The 23,040-nt window shown below is 44.1% G+C and overlaps 2 protein-coding genes across 7 annotated transcripts in view; both read right to left on the bottom strand.

Moving 5' to 3' along the window:
* Kif3a (kinesin family member 3A) overlaps positions 1 to 8,587 on the bottom strand; it is a 33,333-nt gene extending 24,746 nt beyond the window's left edge. For 2 of the 4 annotated variants that reach the window (XM_031351633.1, XM_031351634.1), the window contains exons 1-2: positions 8,409 to 8,576; positions 5,114 to 5,387 (exon numbers count right to left, since the gene is read on the bottom strand). In XM_031351633.1, coding sequence (XP_031207493.1) covers positions 5,114 to 5,387; positions 8,409 to 8,414 — 280 coding nt within the window. In that variant the 5' untranslated portion in view covers positions 8,415 to 8,576. Of the gene's footprint in view, positions 1 to 5,113; positions 5,388 to 7,993; positions 8,303 to 8,408 lie in introns of those variants that run through there. The other 2 variants (XM_031351636.1, XM_031351635.1) reach the window with 2 other exon arrangements.
* Positions 8,588 to 20,686: 12,099 nt separating this feature from the next.
* Positions 20,687 to 23,040, bottom strand: part of Septin8 (septin 8) — a 29,020-nt gene continuing 26,666 nt past the window's right edge. The window contains exon 10 of one of the 3 annotated variants that reach the window (XM_031351852.1): positions 20,687 to 21,987. In XM_031351852.1, the coding sequence (XP_031207712.1) occupies positions 21,822 to 21,987 (166 nt within the window). In that variant the 3' untranslated portion in view covers positions 20,687 to 21,821. The remainder of the gene's footprint in view (positions 21,988 to 23,040) is intronic. The other 2 variants (XM_031351850.1, XM_031351851.1) reach the window with 2 other exon arrangements.

The raw sequence follows: 23,040 nt of genomic DNA, 5'->3' as shown, positions 1-23,040 counted from the left end.
CCATCAGAGCTCTCTATACTTTGCTATGAACCTAAAACTGCTCTAAAAGTACATTCTATTATTATTTCTTGACATAGGGTCTTGCTATATTTCCCAGGCCACTCTTGAATTCCTGGCTTAAGTGATCCTCCTCCCTTGGCCTTCCAAGTAGCCGTATCACTGAACCTAGCTAACACTATTTTAAAACAGGTAAAGATTAGTAACTACCCTTGAGAATCCTAAACATTACACCAAAATTACATTTTAGTAATGGAGAATGAATTGCACTGTATTACATCATTTCTACGTATTATCTCTTCCAAATTGTCCTACAGTTATCACAATTTCCAGAGTCAGTACAAGACAATGGAAAATAGGTAAAAACTCCTGATAGTCAAACACTGTTCTTCACAGTATTTATTTTCAAAAATTCATAATTCTGTTAACTCAAAATTAAAGCAGGAACACTTCTGATTCCAACCAAGATGAAGTATCAAACACCATACTAGCCATCCTGGCTGGAATTGAAAGTAGAAAAAAAAATGAAAGCAACAGTTTTCAAAACAATTAATTAAAAAACAACCTAATTCAGGTGTGGTGGCATACACCCATAGCACTAGCAGACAGGAGGCAGAGGCAGGTGGATCTCTGTGATTTTCAAGGCCAGCCTGATCTACACAGGGAGTTCTAGGATAGCCAGGGCTATATAGAGAAAAAAACAAAAAACAAAATTCAGGCTGGGCAGTGGTGGCACACGCCTTTAATCCCAGTACTTGGGAGGCAGAGGCAGGCAGATTTCTGAGTTCGAGGCCAGCCTGGTCTACAGAGTGAGTTCCAGGACAGGGCTACACAGAGAAACCCTGTCTCAAAAAAACAAAAAACAAAAAAAACCAAAAAACAAAATTCAGGCATCCATGCTCCTGCCCTTAACTGACGCCCCGAGGAAACTCCCTTCTGCTGAAAGCCAGGAACTGGCAGAGGCCTTGGTGGATTTACAAGTAGGAGGCTTCTGCAAGATCTTCAGTCTCACCTGAGGACTGAGGCTGGTCCTCATTCACCTCAGTTCCACAGCCAGGGAAAGGAAGACTCAGATCACCATAAAGGGATGAGAAAGGTTATTAGAGCGTCGAGAACAGAGAAATACTTCTTGATTAAAATGACAACCGTTGCCTTTAATTCCAGCATGCAGAGGCAAGGCAGGTGGATGTCTGTGAGTTTGAGGCCAGCCTGGTAGCCAGCTCTCTGTAGAAAGCAAGTTCCAGGACAGCCAGGAAATGGAGGTAGAACCCCTGTTTCAAACAAACAAACAAACAGACAGAAAATAACACAGAGACAGAGCAAAAGAGAAATGACATAGAGAAACCCGTCTCAAAAAACCAAAAGAGAAGGAAAGAAAACAAACAGCATTATTCCAACACTCAAACTAGAAAGAGACATTTCCAGAAAACTGTTTTATATCCCTCATGAACACAAAAATATTAATTACAAGTGTGGCAAATCAAACGTAACAATATTTGAAAAGAACAGTAATTCATGACTAAGTGACAAAGCTGGCTTCACTAATAAAAACCTAGTTCAAAAGAACAAAAACTACATTTGAAAATATGTAATATTACATTCCTGTAAGAAAGAAAAGACAGACAGATAAGCAAAACAAATACCTGTGAGCAAACTGAACTAGAAGAGAGGTGCTTCCTCAGCCTGGCTGAGAACGTGTGTGAGAAACCTACAACTAACATGAGATTCACCAGTCAGATCAGGAATGGGACAACAACATTTGCTCTCTCCAATTATGCTCTACATTTATTCAATTTTCAGGCCAGGGTTTCAGGCAACAAAAGTAAATTAAAGGCAAAAAACTGCAAAGAAAAGTAAAACCCATATTTACTGGCAAACATATAATTATGGATGTAGAAAATCCTAGAGAATTTTTTAAAAAGCATAAAGGTCTACATTTTGATCTCCACTCCCTAACCCAGGGCAAACACTAAAATGTGACAAGAATTTTTAAGTTTAGCAAGGTTGCAGAATACAAGGTCAATATAAGACAGCACTTTGTGTCTTTAGGATGATGCTACCAAAATGACCATAAGTGATGCTGGCAAGGGCACAGAGAAACTGGAATGCTCACATTGCTGGGAGGAATGTGAAATGATTATGTCACTGTGAATACCCTTTGGCAGGTCTTCAAAAGGTCAAAGAAAGTAACCCCATGACGCAGCAACTCCACTCCTAGGTGTGCATGTTCAGAAGGGTTAAAAGCTTGTACAAGAATATGCTAAGCAACACTACGCCTACTAGTTAGCTAGAAAGTAACAACAGCCCAGACGTTCAACCGTTCAACAGATGAATGACAAACAAAAAGTATCTATACAAGGGAACAGGATCGGGTGATGACATGAGCGAATGAAGACTGATGCACTCTACAGTAAGAATGAGCACAGAAAACACAAGAAGACACATAGAAGACCCTGCAGAATGGGAGTCACTTTTGGGAAATGCCAGAGCAGGGAACTCCAACAGAGCAGTGCTGCTGAGCAGGCTGAGTGCCTGTCACCTAGATTCAGATTCCCTCTTGGGTTGTTGGAAACAGTCTAACCACAAGGGTGGTAGCAGTTTGCACCCCAGGATCCACTGAAACATATTAATCCTATACTGTAAATGATGAGAGGATTTATGCCACTTAACATTTTAACTTAATAAAAATTACTTAAAAATCAAATGTATTTCTGTATATTAGTAACAATACTTAATTCCAATATAAAGTTATGCAAAAAATTCTATTCACAACAAAATGCCGAAAAGTTGGCAAGAGAAATGGCTGAGTGGATGAGACACTTCCTGCCAAACCTGGCACATGAGTTTGATTCCAGTAATCTCCACAGTGGAAGGCAAGAATGACTCCCCCAAGTTGTGTTCTGATTGCTACGTGAATGCACACATGTCCTCACATAAGGAATTTCTTCAGTTCATAAGAATAATGTAAAAACTAATAAAGAAGCAAAAGGGTTTAAGTGAGCAAGACATAGTCATGCTAATGAAATGGAAGACTCAACACTGTCAATCGAGGACTTAAACACAATTGTGATCAATATCCCAAAAGGTATTTTATGGAAACTGCTAAGGTGGTTATAAAATCTAGATGAAAACACAAAGGGCAAAATCAACCATGGAAACAGACAGACAAAAAAGCCAGCCAAGTCGGAGAAAGGTTGTTATCTCATAGCTACCTAACTTTAACAACACTACAAAGCTACAGCTGTCAAGATGGACTGGACATGGCCCAGAACAAGCAGTCCAAAAGTAAGCAAGTGCACACATTTAGGTCAATTGATTTTGACAACCCCCACCCCACAAAAGACATTTCAATATTAAAAGAAGGAACTTCTTGTTGTTTTGTGGATTTTCCCTCCCCCTACCCCCTAGACAAGGTTCTTCTGTGTAGCCCTGGCTGTCCTAGAACTCGCTTTGCAGACCAGGCTGGCCTCATACTCAGAGATCTGTCTGCCTCTGTTTCCAAGTGCTGAAATCAAAAGCACAATGCTGGAGCAACTGGAGGCACACACACACACCATTTGACAATCCAGTTTCTAGGTACCCATCTAAGACAAACTTTACACCTTTACAAAGGCATACAGCAGCATTATTTATCTAACAAAAAATCTAGACTTCAATCAACTGGTAAGTAGGCAGTGTGTTACACACATAACAATGGAATGCAATTCAGAGGTGGAGGCTAGAGAAGCAGGACTAAGTCAAGAGTTCAAGGCTAGCCTCAACTACTAATGAATTTAAGGTTATTCAACTTGGAATATATGAGACCATGTCTCAATAAGGCAACATAATTCAGCAGTTAAAACACACACACACACACACACATACACACACACACACACACACACACACACACACACACACACACACACACACAAACAATAAACTAGGTGTGGTGGCACAAGCCTTTTGTCCCAGCACTAGGGAGGAAGACAGGAAGACCTCTTGAGGTCAGCCTCATCTATAAAAGACAGCCAGAGCTACAGAGAGAAACTATCTTAAAAAAACAAAAACAAACCAACCATCCAAAATAAAATAAAATAAGACAGGGGCTGGAGAGATGGCTCGGCAATTAAAAGCCTTTAAGTTCTTGCACAGAACCTAGATACAGTTCCTAGAATGAACCCACATGGTGGCTCACAAATCCAAAGCCTTCTTGTGGCCTCTGAGGGCACCAGGCATGCACATACTAACAGGCAAACACTCACTCATACACATAAATAAGAATAAATAAAATTTTTTTCTTTCTTTTTTTTTTTTTTTTATTTTTCAAGACAGGGTTTCTCTGTGTAGCCCTGGCTGTCCTGGAACTCACTCTGCAGACCAGGCTGGCCTCAAACTCAGAAATTTGCCTGCCTCTGTCTCCTCCCAAGTGCTGGGATTAAAGGCATGGGCCACCGCTGCCAGGCTCTTTTATTTTTCTTAAGTCACAAAGTTACTGATGATATACAAAGACAGGTAAAATTCAAAACATTACACAAAGAGAAAGAAAACCACTTTTTAAAAGGTAGCATGTTAAGGGCTGGAGAGGTGGCTCAGTAGTCAAGAGCACTGGCTGCTTTCCTGAGGCCCCAGCTTGGATTCTCAGCACCAGCACTTACATGGTGGCTCAAAACCCTGGAACTCCAGTTCCAGGATTGCCTACACTCTCTGACTTCCACTGTAATCAAGTGGAGCAAGCACAGACCTACATGAAGGCAATATACTTCTACACATAAAATAAAGATAAATCTTTAAACAAATCAAGATGGCATTTTATGTCATTTAAATGAATTTTCAAAAGGACAAAACTACTGTGACCTGATGGCAGGCCAATGGATGCAGGTGGGGACTGCAAAAGGGGTGGAAAGGAGTGCTGGAGATGACACTGGCATTCTAGAACAGGACTTGGGTGAGGCCTCACAACCATCTAGGTTACCATAACTCATCAAGCTGTAGTTGTGACAGATACATAAACTACCTACCTATTTTACTGGGCATTGCTTATACAAAAATAAAATTGTGTGTGTGTATATGTGTGTATAAAATTGTGTGTGTGTGTGTGTGTGTGTATTTTAAAACAAGCTGCATAGTCACTCACCATTGTAGCCTTCCAGAACAGAATCAATAATTGGTCTTGCAGTTAAGTTATACACATCAAGTTGTTTACTTTCTGGTCCAAAAACAGTATCGAAAGTAAACGTCTTTGGAGGTTCGTTGGAGGAATCGGTCTTATGGACGGTAATAGTTCCCCTCATTTCATCCACGCTGACGGCCTGTCTGTAGCACATTGATTTCTCTCTTTCATTGAGAGGCCGGCACCGAACAACCACCTTCACATTATCGCAGCTTTCAGGCTTCTCCGACTTATTGATCTGGTGGAGACAGTGTTTACAAAGAATGAAAAAAAACATTCATTTTGCCCTAAATCCAGTAGGAAAGCCTACTTTTCCACCTCAGCACCCTGAATGTGCTGAGACTTCACAAGCCTCTGTTAAGTGCAGTTAAAGATCTCTACATATACAGAAAGGGTTCATCAGGATGCAAATGGAGAGTGTTTCTCTTGCAATACAAAAGAGGGGAGAGTAAACTCTAAATTATATCTGAAGCAAATGTTTTAAATGTAAAAAATGAATTAGTATACATGACTCATTAACTCAACAGTCCATAACATCTGAAGTTTCTGCCTGCAAAAAAACACACGTGACAAATGTGGTTGACAAGCTTTATTAAGAATATATGAGGTCGGGCTGGTGACCTGGCTCAGCAGGTAAGAGCATCATCTGCTCTTCCAAAGGTCATGAGTTCAAATCCCAGCAACCACATGGTGGCTCACGACCATCTGTAGTGAGATCTGATGCCCTCTTCTGGTGCGTCTGAAGACAGCGACAGTGTACTCATTATAGAATAATAAATACATCTTTAAAAAAAAAAAAGAAAGAAAGAAAGAAAGAAAGAAAGAAAGAAAGAAAGAAGACAATCTAGTAATGTTTTTTTTTTTTTAAAAAAAAAAGAATGTGTGAGGTCAAGCCCAGCACTAAGGTACACACCTTTGATCCCAGAACTTAGGAGGCAGAGGCAGGTGGATCTCTGTAAGTTTGTGACCAGACTATATAAGATAGTGAGACCCTGTCTCAAAACAAACCAACAAGGTTTGAGGTTCTTTGCTCTCCCATGACACCTGTCCTGGAATTTCCTAGAATGCATTTGTAAGATTTTTCCATGTGATACCTCCACACATGGCTTACCTCTCTACATAAGACATGTTGAGGAAAAAGAAGGCTAAATGGCATACAGAGAAAAATGTCTTATGAACATTTGCATAAAGTTTTGATTTTCAAAATTTTACATGACAAAGAACCTAAGTCCGACCCTATTACTATCAATATGCTTCTCTCCAGTTTGGCCATCACTCCTCGACTAGGTAACATCACCCGGACCCTGCATTAGTCTCCTAACTACTTATGCTCTAAATCTGCCCTTCAGTCTGTCCTCTTACATGATGGCGTAAACACAAATCAAATCACATTATTCTCCAATGTAAAAATTTCCCTGGATGACAAGCCAAAAAATGTTTAGGTGGTACTGAAAAGCCTCTAGGCCTCACCAAATACTCTACCTCCTCTCGGCAGAGTTTCCTGATCTTTTCTTTTCTTCACTATGGGCTTTCCTGGAGCCCTTCTGCCTACAACACTCCTCCTGCCCTTTTTCACTTAGATCTATTTATCTTCCGTTTTCAGATCAGCAGCCACTTCCCAGGAGAACACTTCTCTGACTAGGTCAAATGATTTTTTTTTTTTTATTTAATAGACTCTGAGAAAGAGCACATCAGGCTTTAGGGTACAATTTTACTCCTTGACTGATGTCTCTCATTCTATCTTCATCTGAGATCCAAACAAGGAGTCAAGGGTCTGAATTCAGCACATAAAATTCTTTTATTTGCCTCAAATTACTCCATAGACCAGGCTGCCATTGAACTCACAGAGAACATCAGCCTCTGCCTTCAGAGTGCTGGGTTTAAAGGTGCCACCACTGCCTGGCCAGACTTAAGCTCAAAATCCTCCTCCCTCAACCTTTCAAAATGTTGGCCAGCTGGCTCAAAGTATTTTTAAGTAATTTAATCAGCTGCTAAAATTGAGAAATTTCACAAATATAGTAATGTAAGTCTTTTGAAAATAAAAGCAGATCTGTTATCTGAAGATCAGCATTGCTTTATGGAATCATTTTCCAATTCACTAGATCCTATTTCTACCACTTCTTAGCTATTTCTAAGCCGATTACCCACTTCATATACTAAGGCTGTCTTTTCTCTGTTAATGTATATGGTTTTGCCTCTGCTCAAAAGGCAAGCTTCTCTTCTCTGAAGTCAAAACTTTAGAGTTTTCGGTACATGAGGCTGGAGAGATGGGTCAGTGGTTAAGAGCACTTACTACTCTTGTAGAGGATCTGGGCTGGGTTTCCAGCACCCACATAACAGCTTACCACTGCTTTTAACTCCAGTTCCAAATAGTCCCATGCCCTCTTCTTCCTTCCCCTGGCACGTGGTGCACATACATGCATGCAGACACTCATACACATGAAATAAAAATTAAATTAAAAATACCTGGCACAACCTTACCACCTGCATAGTTAACATATATATATGGCTAGTGCCCAATATTTACTGCATAAATGCCCTGAAAGCAATAAATACAAACAAGCATTTTGTGCTAAATGTCAAGCCCCGTCCTTCAAGTGTCCTGCGCATTCATTTATTTCGCCTCGATAAAAGCCACAAGAAGGGAAGTTTAATTGTGTAGGAACTAAAGGCCCAGACAATGTAAATAACCGTCGGAGGCCCCATAACCAATAAATAATCTACCATGGCTCAAGCCATCTCCAATGGGACTTCCAACCACCCCCATATTATGGCACGATAACAATCTGTGAAATCCTAGGAGGTGACCAAATCGCCACCGCGTACTCGCACAAAGACACCTACGGGTTACATTCTGCACCATAAGCTAAGGTGCCAGCTCGGAATGACAGCTTATATCCAGGGAAGTAGGGGGCCAGAGCGTGGACTCTGGGGTCGCGAGCATCCTCAAGACCATGGTGGCCACGCGCAGCCACCAAGCCCCCGCTGCCCGCACGGTGCTCTTCCTTCTGTCTGGCAGCGCACAGGCCTGGCGAGATGCAGCGTGTTCCGGGGCGACAGGGCGGGTCCTGGGCGGCCCCTGATGCGCCCGGACCCCAAGTCCGCCGCCTCACCGAACCACCGCCCTTCTCCTCCAAGGCCCCGCGGCCCGGCAGTCCGGCCCCGCCCGCCCGCCGCGCGCTTCTATGGCAACGGCCGCGCCCCCGAGCAGGGCCGCCACGATGAGCCGAAGCCCCCGTGGTTGATTAGCCATCCTCACCGGCATGGTGGCCGCGTCCGGTGCTCCGCCAAGGTCCCCGCTCCGGATGCAGCCCAACAACACCGGGTTTGGGGCGAGGCTGGCCAAAGGCGACTGAAACACCTTAGCGCTCCAGAGACTGCGGCTCACACAGCGACAGAGCGCACTGCGCAGGCGCACTCTGAGCTCGCCCCGCCCAATCTCGGGTGTTCGCAGCTCTTGGAGTACGCATGCGCAAGGGCTTTCCGCGTCCATCTCCATGGACGCCAGAGTTGGGCAACGCCTGCAGGCTGCTGCCATTCCTCTGCTCTGTAAAGCTGGTTCATGTTGAGGCCACCAGGACATCTGACCCGCTCAGATTGCCAGGAGCTTCTGTCGCTGGCAACGTCCCAAATATTAAAAACAACAGTGGACAATAGCGCACCAGATTCTGATGAATCCTTATTTTATGAAGAATACCAGAGTTTGGGTTCTGTTTATCTCTACTATCTGCCTGTACCAACAGTTTGAGACTTTGAATAAAAAGTTGTGATACATGAACTTGGTCTATTTGTGTGTGTGCATTTGTGCGTTCCTCAACCATTACATCGAGTGCTCCATTAGACAGGAGAGGGCCTTTGTTTGGGGGGTTGTGCAAGGATTGTACTTTAGGCCTCAGGCCCACTGGGCAATGATTATGTTCTTGTTTAGAACTGAACTCTTTGAAGGACATAGGTTTATTTCTGGCCTGAGGTATCTGAATAAAAAAAAAGAAGAAAATGAGAAAGAAGAAAGAGGAGAGAGAGAGAAAGAGAGAGAGGGAGGGAGAGAGAGAAGAGTGCTCCTAGGTATGGTGAAGAGGAAGGTTTATTGTACATAAAAGGGAGAGCATAGCTAGAGGCAGAGATAGAGGCATCTGAGAGAGTCCAGAGTGAACAGGACCCCGAGCCAATCATATGAGGAGAGTGTTGATGGGAGAGAAGAGAGCAAGGAGATCAATAGGCCAGAGAGGTAAAGGGTTTAAAAAAAAAAAGGAAAAGGGGCTAACATAGTAAAAATGGCTGGATTATTTAGGGAAGAGCCCCAGAAGGGCAGCCCAGCACCTGAGCTGGAGGGTTCAGGGTTTGGGTTCAGCCAAACTCTGTAACAGGGCGGGGCAGTGGTGACACATGCCTTTAATGCCAGCACTTGGGAGGCAGAGGCAGGTGGATTTCTGAGTTTGAGGCCAGCCTGGTCAACAGAGTGAGTTCCAGGACAGCCAGGGCTACACAGAGAAACCCTGTCTCGAAAATGAACAAACAAACAAACAAACACCAAAACCTGTAACAGTAGGGACTGAGGGATTCTGGGAGACCATGTCAGTCTGCTTTAATATGTGAAAAAGGCACCTCAGCCATTTCTTGGGACCTAACAGTGTCCAGCCCCGAAACTAGTTCAAAGGAGAAGCTCCATCTGATAGCCATTTGCTGCACAGAACTGGTTTGAATTTCTTAGTTATGGGAGAGTTTGTTTTGGTTTTGGTTTTGGTTTGTCTTGGGGGTGGGGGTCTTACTAGATAGAAGACCAGGCTGACCTTGAACTCACAGAGATCGTTTGACTCACCAATGCAATCATTAAAGGCGTCTTCCTCACACCCGGCAATCATAGGAGAGTTTAAGTTGTAAATAATTATAAAGTGTGTTTTGTGCTAACATTCAAAATGTTTGTCTTGAAGAAATGGCTCAGCAGTTAAGAGTGCATACTGCTCTGGCAGAAGGCTGGAGTTAGGGTACCAACACACAGGTCAGGCAGTCATCACTCCAGCTCTAGGGAAATCCTATGCCCTCTTCTAGTCTCTGTGGGAACTGTACTCACAGGCATATACCCACGCACAGGTACACACATATACTTAATTTTTAAAAAGTTCCTCTTCAATATAACACACAATTGGTCTTAAATATTAGTAAAAATGGTCTGCATTATTTTTCAAAGATGCTGAGTAGGAAAAGGTAAAATACCCATTTCTTATGGTTATGTAGACCACCATTGCACAGCTGTTGCTAATAAATGATAATCCCCTATCCTTTCATTAAAGTTCTATACTTAAGTGTATGCTCTAATACTCATATGCCACAGCTCATATGTGTGGAGGTCGGAGAACACCTTTCAGGAGTTGGTCTCTTCTTTCCCTGTGGGATCTCACCAATGGAGCTACCGTAGTCTGGCTTAGAGGCAAGTACCTCTAATCTTGATGGCCACTAAAGTTTTTTTAAAAAGATGTCTCTACTCTAAATGAATCTTAAAGTGGAAACTTCTAGTATCCTTGGAAATTATGCTAAACAACGTTTTGCTGGGGCACACAGATGAAAGGATGTCTTGCTAAAGCAAGCATGCGAAAGACTGTTTTCCTGAAGCAGACACAGGTGAAAGGATGTTTGGATATAGCAAACACATGAAAGGACCTGTGATGAAGGAGTATAAATATGAATGATCATACAGACAGTGGGAAACAAGCATTGAGCATTGATTTGGTTTGCTCCACCTCGCTATTCTCTAACAGCACACATGTATTGGTTCACCTTACATTGCGTGGTGAGCTCAACTTGTGATAACTGACACTGAGAGAAACTTGACAAAGAACTGTTCATGAGGTTCCTGTGGCAGCTTGCTGCTTCTAAGGCCTCTCTTCAGGTTGGTTGGCGAGCCTGGTAGCTTCTTCAGGATCGAACTACAGTTGCTGGTTCATGCCTGGTGTCTGCCTGCCTACAGGACCAGTCTGAAGCTGATGAGTTGTATTTGGTGTATGGGACTGAACTGCTGCCCAAGAAGATCAAGCTCGCCCCCAAAAAACTATTGCTAAACAGGTGCTCTTCCCCCTATCCTAACAATTTTTCTCTTCCACTACTTCTGCTGGGTGGTGGGCTAGAAGAGAGGTTGAACCCTTCTTAAAAGTAGGTTGCAAATAATTTATGCCTATAAAATCCAAGTTCCTAGCTATGCCTATTTTACCTTGTATAATCCTGCATTTGAATGCATGCTATATTACATCATACTATTATACTACACAGAGATATATAGGCCACCACAAGTCTCTTGAGGCTAGACACTTTAGATGTTTTTTCCTCTTATGTTACATCTCTGAAATAGTATTTAAATGTTTGCTGAAAGAATGGAACTAAACCATTTTGTGTGTATTGCTTTACATTCAAATACCTTCTACTAATGTAAAGGTTTTTAGTTGTATAAAAATCAAATTATTAATACTATACAAAAGTAAAAATAAAATAAAAATGGCCATTGTACATCGTGTCCCACATGGGGAGCAGAAGACCTTTCGGAATGTTCAGAAGCTTGTTAATTTGCTTCGTGTACCACCAGCAGAAAGAGAGCTCCTCTGGAGTAAGCCCTCAGAGTCTCACCTGCCTCACCACAGCCTATCACACAACCTGGCTCAGAAGAACTAATGATCCACCCTCCTTCCACCCATCCTCTCCCCTGAATATCAGTCCACTTGGATATGTAACAGATATTTTAAGTTTATTATGTCAAAGTTTAAATCCCGTTCCCCAGTCCTCTTTACATCCCTTCCTCCACACTATCCTTGTCACATATACACAGAAAGGCCCCATCTAGGCTTCCGCATCTCAACATATATAAGCAGAATTCTGACAATTGCTCTACTCAAACCCCAGTCTCTCTCTTCCACCCCAGTCCCAGTCCTTCAACACAGCCCATTTAAGGATCTGCCTTAGAGTAAAACCAGAGTTTGGGGCGGTGGTGAAGCACGCCTTTAATACCAGCAGGCGGATTTCTGAGTTCAAGACCAGCACTGACTGCTCTTCCAAAGGTCCTGAGTTCAAATCCCAGCAACCACATGGTGGCTCACAACCATCTGTAATGAGATCTGATGCTCTCTTCTGGGGTGTCTGAAGACAGCTACAGTGTACCTACATATAATAAATAAATAAATCTTTAAAAAAAAAAAAAGGCCAGCCTGGTCTACAGAGTGAGTTCCAGGACAGCCAAGGCTACACAGAGAAACCCTGTCTTGAAAACAAACAAACAAACAAAAACAAAAAAAAAAACCAAACCAGAGTTTGATTCTTACCACTGTCACCACCAAGTTTGATTCTTACCACTGTCACCACCACTGTAGTACATGCTCCTATGCTTTACTATCCTCAGAGTCAGTTTCCATAACAGCATCCTTGTGCGGCAACAGCTGAGCCTTGGTCAGTCCTTGCCTAGTAAGCCTGAATCCTTGGGTTCCATTCTAAGCACCACACAAAGCTGGTACAAGCTAGCAGAGGCAGGAGAATCAGAAATTCAAGGTCATCCTCAGCTACATGCTATGCCTGAGACAACCTGGAGGAGACAAAGGAGGTCAGGTGTGATAAACCCAGCACTCAGGAGAAGCAGAGACAGAGAGATATCTGTGAGTTCAAGTCTGGTGTGTATAGTGAGTCCCAGGTCAGAGCTGCACAGTAAGACCCGTCTCAAACAAAAACAGAAAAACAAACAAACAAACAAACAAACAAAATAATGAGGGGCTGGAGAGACAGCTCAGTGGATAAGAGCACTGACTGCTCTCCCAGAGTTCCTAGCTTCAATCCCACAAAGTGACCCACACTGTCTGTAACTCCAGTTCCAAGGGAACTAAGACTCTCTTCTAGCTTCCTTGGGCACCAGGCATGCACATGCAGACAAAACATGTATGCATATAAAATAATAATAATTAAAAAAAAAACAAGGAGGAAGAGAAGCAGGAGAAAAGGTGGAGCAGGGGATGAAGTGGAAATTTCTGGTTTCTTTAGAGACTCAGTTGGGTCATGCAATGTTTTCCTGGAAAATCCTCCGAGAGGATGTTTTGCTGAATCAGACACATGAGAGGATGTTTTGCTGAGGACAGACACGTAGTGTTTTTCTGGAAGCAGCCTGGTAAAAGGGCATGTGATATTTGCTGGAGCTTGAGAGAATGATGTTTGTGATGCTTGAGAGAATGCATGATGTTTGGAAAGGGTATAAATGTAAGCCAACAGACAGCTGGCAGTGCTCTGGTGTTGGCTTGCCTTGCTACTCTTTGCTGGTCTCCGTTGGGCTTTGCTGATGCTGGTCTTCACTGAAGACACTGTGGCATGGGTTCGCCTCGCCTTCTTCACTGATCGTTGTCTGTCACGACTTCATAGAGAGAAGAACTTCTTGTGATATCTGGCGGCTTCTTGCTGCTTTTGCAGACTCAGGCCAATTGGCAGAGCCTCGCCATTTTCTTCTGCCTCGAACTGCCATTGCTGATTCATGAATGGTGTTTGGAAGTGGATTGAGCTACTGCTGCTGAGTCGTGTGACCTGAACTGCTGATATCCTCACAACGAAGATTGGAATCACCCCCCCAAAGAACTATTTCTAAATGGTCCACATCTCCCTTTGTCCTATTCTCCTTTCCTTTCCACTACCTCTGGTGAGTGGTGGGCTGGAAGAGAGGTCAAAGCATTAAAGAACCCTTATTAACGTAGGTTTTTGAAAAAGCTCAGCCTACAAGGAGAGAGACCCAGCAGGCATAGATTTGGGCCTGGGAGGACCCTGGATCCAGTCTCCCACACACGTGGAGAAAGGACTGTATTTTTCAGCACGGGACCTATGGGGATGGTGTTAAAACATGGAGTGGGTCTTTTTCTTGCCCTAAACTCTCCTTCAATTTTCCACATCTCAGAGTAAAAGCCACAGCCATGCCTCTGCCTCTCTGTTCTCCCTCTGGGTTTGTCTGAGTCAGCCTCCGTTGGCCTCCTTATTTCATCCAACATCTCAGATATGATTTCATCTTAGCAGGCAAGGTTTATGTGCTTGTAGATAGGAGCTAACGAACACAACCATAAAGAGCTTTAGCTGGGCATGGCGGCTCATACACGCAATCCCAGTATTCAGGAGACAGAAGCAGGAGGATCAATCATCTGTGAGTTCAAGAATGATCCTGGATTCCAGAAGGAGATTCAGGACAGCAAGGGCTAGAGAGTGTGACCCTGTCTCAAGAAAACCAACAGAATTTTCCTTGATACATTGTGCTGATTTTTTTCCCTTTTAATTATGAAAGTAGGTTTTTTGACCTTTTTTTCATATGTATGAGAGTTTTTCCTGTGTGTATGTATGTGCAGCGTGTGCCTTTGGAGGTCAGAAGAAGGCATCAAGTCCCCTGGAACTGATAGTTGTCAGTTGCCATGTGGGTGCTAGAAACCAAAGTCTTCTGGAAGAGCAGCCAGTGCTCTTAAGCACTAAGCCATCTCTCCAACCCTTACTTTCTTTTAAAAATCACTTGATGGAGGTGGACAAGATGAGTTAGCACACAAAGACACTTAGTGCCAAGTATGACAATCTGAGTGTGATTCCTGGGACCATACAGAGAAGGAGAGAACTGACTCCCCAAAGTTCAGACTTCCAGATGCGTATGATGGCCCATGCTAGCACTCACAAGGGCACATGCACATATTCCCAAATAAATGAGGAAATGTAATGAAAATACATTTTAAAATATCACCTGGGGGCAGAGCTGGAGAGATGGCTCAGTGGTTAAGAGCACTGACTGCTCTCCCAGAGGTCCTGAGTTCAATTCCCAGCAACCAGATGGTGGCTCACAACCATCTGTAATGGGATCTGATGCCCTCTTCTGGTGTGTCTGAAGACAGCAACAGTGTACTCACATACATACAATAAATAAATCTTTTAAAAAAATATATATCATCTGGGATCTGGGTAAGGTGATACAAGACTTTAATCCTGTCTCTGGGGAGGCAGAGGAAGGCATGTTTCTGTGAGTTTGAGGCCAGCCTGGTCTACATAGTGAGTTCCAGGACAGCCAAAGGTCTGTAAAAAGGCCATGTCTCAAAAAAATTTTTAAAAGTCATTTAATCCACACATTAGCCTTTTGAAATAGGAAGTGATCCTTGTTCTTATTTTACAAATAAAGAAAATGAGGAATGAGGCCACTAGTTATATAACTCTTTCAAAGTCCTGTACACAGACAATGAAGCCCAGAGACAAACACAGGCTCACCAACAAGCTCTTCCCTGCAATGTTTGCCTGACTCACCTCTCCACTCCTTCAGAGTCTGTTTAGAAAACATCTCAGTGAGCCCTAACATCATCCTACTTAAAAGTTCCCAGGCCCACCTCTCCATATCTCTTTTCCCTATCTTATATATCCCTATAGTTCAACTGGTGGTGTACATACAGACTTTTAGAACTGCATTCACTTATTTATTTTGGGGGGAAGCACTGCAGTGTACCCGTGCAGGTTAGAGGACCATTCGGGAAAGTCAGTTCTCTTCTCCTATCACATTGAGCCTGGAGATCAAATTCAGGTCACCAGGCAAGGCAGATTGGCCTTACCCACTGAGCCATCTTGCTGTCTTACATACAAACTTTATTAAGATGTAACTAATATCCCACACCATACAGTTCATCAATTTAAGCTGCACAGTTCATTGGGTTTTGCTAACGCGGGTGGAACTGCATGACTGTAACCACAATCAGCTCGTAATATTTCCTTCACCTAAAAAGACATTCTGTACTTATAGTATTAACAGGGGCCCGGGTTTAGTAGTCCCTCAGACCTTAGTACAACTGACTCCATGATGGAAGGACCATTCTGGCTGTAAAATTCAGCACATAGACACAGCATCCCCTGCCAAGAATGAAAACAAAGCCCTATAGTTCTGGGAAAGTCTCTAAATGCACTAACCTTGCTTTTGACCTCTGTAGCTCTGCTTCTGGCTAACTGTTCTTGTTAGTTGGAGTGTGTCAACCCAGGACATGGTTTTTGTGCTTAAAAGCTTACCTTGAGAAAGGCTCAGGGCTACACTGAAATCCCAAACACTCAGGGTAGGCATTGGCCAGCTAATAAAGACTTTGACCCATATTCTCCCAATACTCAGAGTTCTAGACAGTCATTTTCTGTCTCTGTGCCTATTCTGGACATTTGATGCAAATGGAATCATACCATAGGTGATTGATGCTATGCATTTTTTGTTTGCTTGTATGCATATTTCAGCACCGCATGAATGCCCAGTGCTCATGAAGGCCAGAAAGGGAGAAAAGAACAAAACAAAGCAAAACAAAGCATTGCCAACCTCAAGGTGAGGAGGATGTAGTTCAGTTGGGAGAGAGCTCACTCCATCTCCTGGTGTTTTCCCTGATCCCAGCACTTGGGAAGTAGAGGCGATTCAGAACATTCAAAACATTACCAGCTCCTTACAAATACCCTTTTCTATTATTATTTCAACATCCCAAGGCTGTTGTGTTGGTTAGAGTAAGAATGCCTCCCATAGGTTCATAGATTTGAATGCTTGGTCACCAGGGAGTGGCACTATTAGGAGGAAGTGCATCACTAGGGGGTGGGCTTTGAGGTTTCAAATGCTCAAGCCAGGCCCAGTTCTCTCTCTTCCTGCTGCTTGTTGATCTGGATGTAGAATTCCCAGTATTTCTCCAGCACTGCATCTGTCTGTGTATCTCCATGTTTCCCATCATGATGATAATGGAGTAAAACTCAGAAACTAAGCCAGCCTCAATTAAATGTTGCTGTGGTCATGGTGTCCCTTCATAGCAATAGAACATTGACTAAAACAGCTACTATCTAAGTGGATAAATGTATTAAAGACTGAACTACCCTTAGAGGGAAGAGATTATCACTTTTTCTTTGAAATAGGGTCTTGTGTAGCCCAGGCTATCCTCAAATCTACTATGTAGCTGAGGATGACCTTAAACTTCTGATCCTCCTGCCTCCACATCTCAAGCTGGGATTACAGGCACACACTACCACACTGGGTTTACTTAATGCTGGGAATCAAATCCAGGGTGTTGTGCATTGTGGCTAAGCATCCTATCAACTGAACTATATTCACAGCTGGGATTATTACCCTTGGATAAGCAGAAACCTAGATCCTGATTGTCAATGCCCAATAGAAGTGCAGGCAGTAGGTCAGGAGCCATCTCAAGACTGAGGAGCACTTTCTTGATGATGCTCCAGTTGGTCTCATGTCCCCACATCAGTACAACGAAGTAAGATGAAGGATATATATCCAGGCACTCCAGACATCCCACAAAAACTGGGGGGGAGGGTGTCTCTGTGTGGCACAGGTCTGTTTAGGGAAGAGGTGTGAAGCTTGGGTATGAAGAAGAGGGGAAGTCTCTCCCTCACTAGTGGGTTCAGACTGCCCAGTATCACGGCGAGGGCTCAGACGCAGCTACCCTGCAGCGGGGCTAGTAAGCCCAACAAGCCCTCCCTTCCTCGCAGGTGCCCCAGTTGTGGGGTCACAACACACGGCTGTGAAAAGCCAGCCTGGATCTAGGCTCCATCATGCTGGTGCCTAGGGTGAGAGATGTGAGTCGTCTCTGAGTCTTCAGTAGGTTTTGCTCTCCTGGAGGACCTCTGGTGGCCTTTCGACGAACAGCACGGGTTCTGAAAGCCTAGGCGGGGCTCCAACTGCCAGCGGCCTATGCTGGGTCTCCACTGGTTGCTTCCATAGTGCCCGCAGCTCGCCCTCCTGTGCAGAGACTTGCACCTGTGGCTTGGCAATGATCCATCACCTCCTCCGCCGTACTCAGACCCTGCACTGCCGGGTGTGGTTTCCCTCACCTAGCCAACCCGTGTTTCTACCTTAGAACAGGCCACCAAGAGCCACTTCATTACATCTGGGTTTAAAATCTTAAAGTCCCTTTGGTCACCTTAATCAGGAGGCCCCTGCCACTGCTGGACCAAAACCACCTCCAAACTTCTTGGTGCTCCCCTCTTTGATTCTTTTCCCAACAAGTGAGATGTGCCACACCTTGTAGGAAATCCTCTCCAGGTTCCTAATGCTAAGAACAGCTTCCAGTTTTCGGGGATATATGTGTGTGCGCGTGCACACGTGTGCGTACGTGCATGTGTGCGTGCGTATGTGTGTGTGTGTGTGTGTGTGTGTTAAACTACATGAATGTGTGTCTGAGTGTGAGTTTGTGCTTGTAAAGGCCAGAGATGTTGGATCCCCTACAAGCTTAGAGTTATAAGCAATTGAACTACCCCCTATGAGCGCCAGCAACTAAACTCTGGCCCTCTGTGAGAGCAATGTGCACTATGTACCACTGAAGCATCTCTCCAAGTGCTCCTTGCTGGCCACATTCAACCTGGCTATCTTCCTTTTCGCTATCTTCCTACAGTTTCGGTAAAGGTAGGGAGGCCTCTGTGGGATGGTGACAGTCACTGGGACAAGTGACTTCAAGTCTCTTCCCAGAAACTTGACTCGGTTGTGCTCATGAACTTGCTACTTAGTGACTCTGAGACCCTTCTCTGAGGGTATTAGGAGACCTGAGAAGGGCAGAAGCTCCAGATGGGCTGCGAGTTAGCATGGCCATCGGAGTAGTTTTACGGTGGCTTTCTGTCAGGAGATGGTTTCCCAGTCAGCTTCCCAGATCTTTCCACTGTCCTCTGACTCCTTCCACTGGAGGGTAGGAATCCTACTACCATCTCCCCAGTGCCTTCCCAAGCACTGTCTAAGGACTTCTCCAAGGAAAGAAAAATATGGCTTGCGCGTCCAGTTCCAGACCTTCAATATAAATGTTTATTATAATATAATTTGTGGGCTGGAGAGATGGCTCAGTGGTTAAGAACACATTCTGTTCTTGCAGAGGGTCTGGGTTTCTGTCCTAGCGCCCACATGGACGCTCACAAAAAAAATCTAACTCCAGTTGGAGGGGCCGTCGCCCTCCTCTGGCTTCCGGGGAACATGCACTCATGTGCACAAACCTCCATGTAAACACACACACACACACACACACACACACACACACACACTTTTTAAAAAAAATCTTTTTTAAAGATATACTTTGTGCCCTCTAACATTTCTTTTTGCCAGACAAAACCTCAAGCGAATGACCTTTAAAATAAGTACCTTTGGAGGTTATAGTAACATTTGTTTCTCTAAAAATGTAGGACTAAATCATTATGCCTTTGGTATTTGGAAGTTTGCAAAGGTTTCTGAGAATAAAGCAGAGTTGTTTGCTTTTGGTTTTGTTTTGGTTTTGATTTTCAGAGACAGAACCTTGTATAGACAGGCTAGACTCAAATTCATTAGATATTCAAAGTTGACATTGAATTCCTGATCCTCCTGCCTCCCCCTTCCCAGTGTTGGCAACCACCATACCTGACAGAGCATAGTTTCCTCACAGCTGAACCATCTTCAATAAAGGCTGAAGGAAGTGGGTGGGGCTAAGGATTGGTTGGTAAAACGCTTGCTGTGATGTGAGGACCCGAGGTGGATTCCTGGACCCACGCTTTAAAAGAAAGCTGGGTGTGGTGGAATCACTAAGGATTGCTGGCCACTGGCCTCACTAGTTCCAGGCCAGGAAGAGATGAAGGACCCTGTCTTAAAAAACAAAAGGTGGTCGATGCCTGAAGAATGACATCTGAGGATATCCTCTGACCTCCACATGCATATACACACACACACACACACACACACACATACACATACACACATATATATACACACACACATACACATACACACATATATATACACACACACATACACATACACACATATATACACACACACACACATACACACACACATACACATACATATACCCATACTTACACACATACACACACACACACGTACACATACATATACACATACTTACACATATACACACACATAAATACACACATACATATACATACATACACACATGTATATACACATACATACACACACATACTACACACACATACATACACACACATATACCCATACATACACACATACACATAAATACACACATATACATACATACACACATGTACATACACACACATACACACACATACACTCATACACACACACACACACACACACACACACACACACACCAAAGGGAAAATAAGGCTGAGGGAAGATATGAAGCTGCAGAGCTGTGAAGGCCATGGGCAGTTTGTCAAATGAATGTCCAGGAAGCTGGAAGACATCTTTATTCTTTCTCCAAGTAGTCATGCTGGGATTGGGAGGAGAAGTGAGCAAACCCCACAGCTCCGAGGAAACTTGGGGTGAGCTCTTGCAGCTGAACACACACGACCCAGACTAACCTCTGAAGCACTTTGGAATCTGAGCTGGCAGGCAGTGGGGTCTTGAGACCTTTTGCAAAGGGGGGGTCCATGTGATGTACATTGCAGCACTACCACTTCCTAGCAATTTGCCAAACAGGCAAGATGTGGTTTAGCTTTTCTTCCAGAAGTCTTTTCAGTGGCAGGCCGCTGGAAGACAAATCTACTGTTTGTGGATGCCCCAGTCCCCACGGCTAAGAAAACAAAAGTTACTGTAACATGACGTAAGGCTTTGGCCTCCTTTATTTATTTATTTTTTTACAGTCAATTCCACGTGTAAAAGACTTCATAAAGCGTTGTGGCTCTAGCTGCACCCCACATGAGCTGCTGAGGATGGGGCTGGCTATTCTGGACAGACTCCATTAGGACCTCCACGTGGGACTGTTGCTGGGTTTCCTGATTATAATGAGCATGAGTTTACAGAGTCTCCCTGAGACTCGTCTGTGCCTTTGGAACAGCTGTTTACCACACAGAACAGGCAAGGCACAGGCGTGCAACATGTCCTTGCACATGCACCACGGCGAGGTGATCCACAAAGGCTCACAACATACGGAAGAGTGGAAAAAAAATGTCATCTTTATACCCCACACCATTCCACCAGACTCTCACGTCTAAAGGACATAGAGATCACTTGACAAAGACATTTGAACAGCACTATTATGGTCAGTTTCTCTCTTAGATACACACTGCAAAAATATTTAACTGTCCATTCTATGAATATTGTATATAAATATCTGTCTGCCTTTACTACACTTTACACACATTCACTTAGCTGTCTTTATTCACCTACACACAATCCTTACTGAGGCGTTAGACCGCACTGATCTGGCACTTAAAAAAATATCAGGTATCGGTTCATGTTGGTTTTAGTTGGGGGGATGAGGGGCCGTCTTTCAGGATGTGCTTGTTAGTAAGGCAAAATTATGCAAATGAGGAAATGTCATGGCGTTTTGGTCTGTTATAAAGCATGAAGGTTAAATCACTACGGGCAGTTTCATTATGGAAAACTGGTGCTATTGACAATGTTCCTGGTTTCTTCTCAGGTCAAGCGGTCACAGGTAACTTCCCCACTCCCTTTAATAGCAGATTCGCACTTCTCCGAATCCAAACATGGCCATCTATACACTTTAGTCTCAGAGTACCATGTCACAAATCAGACTATCTGGGAATGAAAGGGGTTGGGCCACACCCGATGCTCCCTGATGGAAATCGGAAACCGTTTGCACTTTTGGTTGTTGATATGTGAAAACTAGGGGAGAGGGGCCTCTGTCCTAACATTAAAAACCGTGGTCTCCAGTTCCCCCGCCCTGATGGTCCGGAGCTGGCCCCGCGTGGCGGAACTGTGGCCTCAGAGGAATCCTTCCCTCCACGTCGCGTCCCTGACCAGGCAGCTGCAGCACTGGATGGCAGGCCACCAGCTGCTGCAGTTCAAGGGTTCCACATTTGCTTTGGTCATCATCACCTTAGAGTTGGAGAGGCTCATGCCCGACTGCTGTGCTCCTATATCTGATCTGCTAAAGAAAGCACAGGTAGACATCAACGCGGCCCTTCTAGCTGACACGTTCTGTGCTGCAAAGGGTGCCAGGACCCTTCTTGTTCCTTTATGAGCTCCAGAAGATGCTTGGAGCATGACAGCTATGGTAAGAGGACTAGGAAACTTAATGTTGAGGATTACAATGAATATGTAATAATAAATGAAAGATTATAGACTTTCCTTCTACAGGAGTATGTGGTGACAGACACAGGGTGGGGGATGCCATGTCAGCAGCCCTCAGGACAGATTAGGATGAAAGGGTAGAAAAATGAGAGTTATTGAGGTTGGCGATTGGAAGAGTTAATGGTATGAAGTAGGGTAGGTGTACCATGCTCATGTCTCTTGTTATCACATTGGCTTTTGCCTGCCCATTCCTGTGTCTGAGATGACTCTGTTTCAAGGTTACCACTCTGTGTTGACACGTATCAGTGCTGAGCAATACAGTGGCTGAACGGCACTTGAGAAGCCACACCTGAGAAGGTTGTGGTTACCTTCCTGCACCATCAACTCAGTTTCGCCTGCCAGCCAGCCTCTCTGCCACCATCTCGAGGCCTCCAGGACCTGTGGGAACCCACCACGCTTGGATGCTGATAAGTTCTTTGGCTTTATGAGTCTCATAATGAGACTGGGAGAAGGCTCTACAGCAGTGGTTCTCAACCTTCCTAATGCTGTGACCCTTTAATGCAGTTCCTCATGGTGTGGTGACAACCCCCCCCATAACACTTTTTTGTTGCTACTTCATAACTGTAATTCTACTACTGTTATGAATCTAATACAAATTAAATATCTGATCTGCAGGATATCAAATATGCAATCCCTGTGAAAGGGTCTGTTGACACCCCCCCCACACACACACACATAAGTTGAGAACCACTGCTCTAGAAGAACCTCTGAGGAAGTTCTTCAGTCCTCAGAAGAAAGTTAGAAGGGATTAGGCCCACAGAGGTAAGGTGGCCTGAAGCTGTGACCCTGCCTTTCCTCCGTGTCCCTGGAGGCCAGGAAGCCAGGGAGAAGGCTATATTCTTTTTTTTTT

This window comes from Mastomys coucha, unplaced genomic scaffold (genome assembly GCF_008632895.1).
Source record: "Mastomys coucha isolate ucsf_1 unplaced genomic scaffold, UCSF_Mcou_1 pScaffold5, whole genome shotgun sequence".
NCBI lineage: Eukaryota > Metazoa > Chordata > Mammalia > Rodentia > Muridae > Mastomys > Mastomys coucha.
Note: the sequence above shows the minus strand (reverse complement) of the source record. Positions and strands in the feature narration are given on the sequence as shown.